The 5,901-nt window shown below is 40.6% G+C and overlaps 1 protein-coding gene across 2 annotated transcripts in view; it reads left to right on the top strand.

Moving 5' to 3' along the window:
• The first annotated feature begins 5,331 nt into the window (after window positions 1-5,331).
• GREM1 (gremlin 1, DAN family BMP antagonist) overlaps window positions 5,332-5,901 on the top strand; it is a 3,937-nt gene continuing 3,367 nt past the window's right edge. The window contains exon 1 of one of the 2 annotated variants that reach the window (XM_017742280.1): window positions 5,332-5,901. In XM_017742280.1, coding sequence (XP_017597769.1) covers window positions 5,378-5,901 — 524 coding nt within the window. In that variant the 5' untranslated portion in view covers window positions 5,332-5,377. The other variant, XM_008639547.2, reaches the window with a different exon arrangement.

Genomic DNA, 5,901 nt, shown 5'->3' with positions numbered 1-5,901 from the left:
GCCCTCCTGCCGCCGTGCGGGGCTGGGAAGGTGTACAGTCTCCGACCCGCTGTGCTGACCCATAACGTCCCTCCCCGGCCAGCAGCTCCAGCCTCGCTCCTGGTGTCCCACTCGTGGCTCCTCTCGCTGAAAGAATGGCAAGCGAAGCCCGTTTCGGTCATCACGGCTGAGATGCAGCGCTGGGGAAGCCTCCTTTTGCATAGATGGGGGCTCTGAGGCACCAGCGTGCCTTTGGCTCTCCCTGCTGCTGACAGGACGCGGGGTTTAGTCACGCGTTTTGTGAGCGGCGACTTCTGGGTGCAGTGCCAGTGGCCCTCCAACCTCGGCTATCTCTAAGCCCATCCCGGTGGCCCGTGAGCTGTAGAAGCGCTTTGCTCCTGCCCCGCTCCTCTCTGCGCCCCGCAAGCCCGGGAATAACCAACGAGCGTGCGCTGGGTCTGTGTGTAAGTGACAAAAGGCACCAATGCCCGTAGGTCTCTGCTCTTCTTTAGCATTCAGGGCCAAGCTATGCTAAAACATTTATGTTGTTCTCTCGGCAATGCTACCCAGAAGTGCGTAGCTTCTGCTGAGGACTCTCTCCTTTTCAGCACGCACGACAGTGCAGAGAGAGGAGCAAAGCTGTTCCGGTTGTTTTAGGGCTCCGTGAACAAATGTGTCTGAGGGGAGTTTCGCGCTGGGAAGCTGGGAGCTGTCAGGCTGTGTGGGTGTCTTCAAGCAAGGCAAACTCGGGTTTGGTACCAGCCATGCCCACCATGATGTTCAGCTTCCTTGGAATCCCATAGGATGTCCTGCAGAAAAATACTTTCTTAAACGGGAAATTATCAAGGTTTCAAGGGTTTGTTTGTTTTAAAATTGCTGCGTACACTCATTGTATGTCTCAAAACCCCCATCCCTATGACTCTCAAGAAGAAATTTTCTGAAATGTAAATGTATCCAAATTCCATGAAACACAGATGTTAGTTTTGCTGTCTTGATTTCAGAAAAAAAAATACAGTTCTCTGGGAACTGTCATTACCATGCTTTTCTTTAATATTTAAAAATACAGATCTATGAACTATGAAAACATTACATAAGAGTGTTTTTGTAATTCAGATGTAATATGTGAGGCATAAAATTATTCTGATCTTTGGGGACATAAACCACTTCTGTTCTCGCAGCAGTCAAAGGGATTGTGTTTTGTGTCTTTTTTTGGCTTGTATTTGAAGTCCACCAGATAATAGTTGGGGTTTTTTTTTTAGTTCTAGTTTAGATTATTTTTCTTGTTTTCTGTGAAGGACAGGAGTCCATGGCTCATCATAATATTTTCCTAGTAAAAGTGGTTTACAGATGAAGTTACAGGCCTGTGACAATTTTGCTGTATATTTCAACCAGGTTTCCATCCAGATCTTTTAAACAAGTGGTTGCTTGTGCTAAAAATGTCAGTAGTAACATTCTGACTCTGCCTGTGAACTCACAGGGAAATTCTGTCTATGAACTGACATGTGGAGATCCTTAATTCATAGCAGAAAATGTATAAACGAAAAAAATACAGCTTAATTGTATGAAATAGTAAACCTGAAAGCATTTATATTTCTCTCTCAATAGTTGCTAGTACTAATCCACAAATTTCTTAATGTCCTTAATTTCTTAGATGATGAGATCTCAGGGTCTAGATAAACCACATGTAAAGTGATATGAATGTTAGGGCCCAATTCTGCTCCTGTTTGAAGTCAGCAATAAAACTTCTTTTGGCTTTAGGACTAAGAGCTTACAGATGATGAAAAGTGGAACTCAGCAGTGAAATATGGAAAGAATAGCGTTTTGGAATATCGTGGTATTTTAAAAAGTAAATATTAATTCTATTGTATCTCTCTGGATCTGAATGAAATAAGAGGGAATTGATCATTTTGGTTATGGTAATCTGTTTGTTCAAAGGATTCTCAAATGAATTTTCAAAGGGATTTCTGGTTACACCAATGTAAGAGCCAGTTAATCAAAAAATGAAAATTTTTCAGAAATGTGGAATACAAGTTTGTAGAGCTTGATCCTCACAGCTCCAGAGCTATTACTTCTGCAGAATTATGACTGTAATGAGGAGAAAAAGCATTTATTTCAGGAGAGATTTCTCTTCAGTAAAACTTTGGATGTGGTAACACTGATTTTAGTTAATTCTACTGTTCTCTTCTGTGTTCTACTTCTTTCAGTAATAAAAAACCCTGTTAAGGAAACATTGACAACTGCTAACTCATAGATAGATGAACCAATTCATCTCCTAATGTAAGCAAAGGTGTCATCTTCTTTTGTAAGCAGATGCATTGCCCTGGCACCAGAGGTGGTACGAGGTGCGCACAGTGCATTTCATTGCTTTCCTTCCTGAGGCATACCACCTCATTTTCCTTTGTATTTTGCATGTAAAAAATTAAAATCTTAATTTTAAAATAAATGTTTAAACAGTTATTATTAAAAAAGGATCCTGCTTAGCTGCTCTGTGGGGATCTTGAAGTCCACACAGCCCCTTCTGTATTTAACCTGTATTTATCCCTAAATGATTGGATTACTTTTACTTTTAGATGTGTGTTTTGGAGGTGACCATAACAAATGTTTCTGCTGAGTGGCTAATTTTCATTTGAGTTACAATTTCTTTTATGAGCATGTAATGCAGCTTCCACCTTTAAGGCTGGAAACCGACCCAGTGAAAAATTGCCTTTCTCCCAGTTTAGGATTACATTGAAGCACATGCTTGCATTTCGTTACGGATAAGCATGTGCTTAATAAAGTTGCATGAGTCTGGGACACAGACCTTACAATAGTAAGTATTACCATGAAATTTCCCCCAAATTCCCATGCCAAAGTACACCTCATTTTCATAGGACTAGACCTTGTTATGTCATCAATTGCACATCTATGGGGGGAAAAAAAAAAGAAAACAATGTGGATGTAATCAGTTTTAAAAATAAAAGTAGTCTAGGAATATTCATGTTGGTGGAACCTCATCCAAGTTGTGGGACACTAAATAAAATAAACACCTGAAGTTTTCTGGCACTGCTTACCACCTAGCCATTTATTTTCAACTTCATGCAATTACTTTTTTTTTTTCTTTTAAGACTCTGGCACCATGTTGAGTAAATAAAGTGCATATTAAAATACTGGTGACTAGACAGTCGCCAGAGAAATAGGAATAGTTTTGAAAGAAATCATTCTGATCTCTTGAGGAAATAAGCAATAGTTTATAATTCTTTTAAAACTTACTTTTAAGACAAAATTTAAATTAAAATGAAACATGTTTAGGTAACATTCAGGTTGTAATAGAGATGAGGAAAAACCAGCAAATGTGAAGACCAGGCTGACACTTGAAATTATGCTGCATTATTCTTTAATTGGACTTCCCAACTCATTTTTTTCTATGTCAAAGCCTTACGGTTATTAAAATTGTGTGTTCCATACCATATTTCATTTAGATACTATCAGCAGCCCTTCCAAATTTTCTGTTGGAGTCAGCAATAGTGTCATTCTTACACCCCTTCCTTGAAGCATGAAGCTTCTGCCAAACATAGGACATGCTGGTACACAAACATAAATTACTGAAATGAATGCTGAATGATATATCAGGAATTCTAGGTGCTCTAACACTTGGTTGACAAACACTAAAAGTATTAGGTCCACAAGCAACTCCTTGAATATAGTGGAACCCCCTATGACACTTTTCTACTTCAGGAATTCCTCTCCCAATCCATTTGATGAGAAAGGCTGTTTGAACAGCCTAACACTTATTTTCTCCATGTGGCTGAAAAGACCTAATAACTGAGAAATTTGCAGTTATGTTTTATAGCAAATGGTACTTACCCTGAGCCTCTTCTGAGTCTCTAGGTGGCCCTCACAGCACTGGCATTTGGCTGCTTTCCTGCCTAGTTGTGTGGTCTCAGGCAGAGCGGATAAAGCCGTCCAGGACAGTGCCCTTGGTTTCACATGTTTCTCGGGTAGTAACACAAGCAGGACTCTTCAATTCAAACACTAATTTTTTCCATACTGATAAAGCAAGTCAAATAAGGGATACAACTGCAGCACTCCAAGCAGGTAGAAAACACTGAGTTCCTCAGCATTGTTTTTCACAGTCCTTTCCCTTTTTAATGCCTGTGCTTCTTCATAATTTTAGTGTTTTACAGGGTTTTTTTTGCAAGGAGTTGTTCATTTCTGGTGCCGTCTTCCAAGCTCCCATGGGGAGGGTCCCTCAGAGACTTATTCCCTCATCTGTCTGTCGTGCTACTACATAGCTCCTTTCGGAAAATACTCAGAGACCACGGTACTTCTGGAACAGGGAAGTGTGATGCTGATGAGTTTCTTCCGTGCTGGTTGGTGGTTTGAGCTGACTGAATAGCCTCAAGAACTCAGAGATTTGGGAGGCAGCAGAAATGGTAGAATAAGGGAGGAAAGAAAGGCTTTTCCTACGCAATAATTAGGTTTGGAGCAGCCATACAGTTTTTAAGGACTCCACTTAAATGCACTTCCTGAAGTGGTCTTTTTTTGTCTGCACAAGGTCTATGATATTTAATGTCATATACAAAATTCTGCTGTCCTCCTACAACATCATTCTGTGTAAAATGAATAAAATTTAGGGATCTGAAAAATTCTTAGCACTGTGATTTCATCTGCATTACCTCTATCAAGGATTCAGAATAACGTGCAAGAAAACATAGTTTGAAATGATAGATGCATCTCTTTTAACCTGTACCTAAATATTTTTTTATGTTAGTTGCCTGACTTGTTGCACATCTCTCATCTTAAGCATCATTACACTCAGATGTATTGGACCCCTTTAGAGGTGCAGTGTGACAGAGCTTGGGAAGCTGTAAAACAGGCAACAGGTGTAAATAGCATATACATTATATACTGGATGTACATTATACAAGAAGCTGTATAAAGTTTGTCAGTGCGATTAAGGAACAAAAATCTAGACAGCGTCTGCTGAGACAAAGACTTTAGCCCTCTGGTATTGTAGATAGCTGTGTCATACAAATGGATCCATGTGTAATGTAAAATTTGTTCTTCCACCATTGTAAGCCAGGAGCAATCTTCCTATATGTCAGTAAGCTATAAGAAGGGATTGAGAACTAAGGTAATGCACATGGAGAAAAGAGCTGGAAAAAGATGGAGGATACACAAACAAAATTCTGTCTTGGCTTATTTTAGCCTCTGACTTTCAATAACTCTATTTGAAAGCTTTATCACTTGCTAATTTGGGAACAGCTTTTCAGTTGGTACAGGCCTGAATGCTTATTTTTCATAAGTGTGTGTGTGCACACATTTCTTTTATAGAATTGAAAATTTACTGCATACCTGTCTTCTGTTGATATCTGAAATCCACAATTGTGCTTTATTTCCTCAACTTCCTTCATACAGGATGGTCCGCACACTGTATGCCATCGGTGCCTTGTTTCTTCTGATGGGATTTATGCTACCGACAACTGAAGGGAGAAAGAGGAATCGTGGATCTCAAGGTGCTATCCCTCCTCCTGTCAAGGATCAGCCCAATGATTCAGAGCAAATGCAGACACAGCAGCAGTCAGGCTCCAGGCATCGAGAGCGAGGAAAAGGCACCTCGATGCCTGCTGAAGAGGTGCTGGAGTCTAGTCAGGAGGCACTGCACATCACTGAGCGCAAGTACCTAAAGCGGGATTGGTGTAAAACCCAACCCCTCAAACAAACTATCCACGAAGAAGGCTGCAACAGTCGTACCATTATCAACAGGTTCTGCTATGGCCAGTGCAATTCCTTCTACATCCCCAGACATGTCCGTAAAGAAGAAGGCTCCTTCCAGTCTTGTTCCTTCTGCAAGCCCAAGAAATTCACCACCATGACTGTTACACTCAATTGCCCCGAGCTTCAGCCCCCAAGAAAGAAGAAAAGAATCACCCGAGTTAAGGA

Source organism: Corvus brachyrhynchos, unplaced genomic scaffold (assembly GCF_000691975.1).
Source record: "Corvus brachyrhynchos isolate BGI_N302 unplaced genomic scaffold, ASM69197v1 scaffold115, whole genome shotgun sequence".
Taxonomy (NCBI): domain Eukaryota; kingdom Metazoa; phylum Chordata; class Aves; order Passeriformes; family Corvidae; genus Corvus; species Corvus brachyrhynchos.
This window is presented reverse-complemented; position numbering and strand designations above follow the sequence as displayed.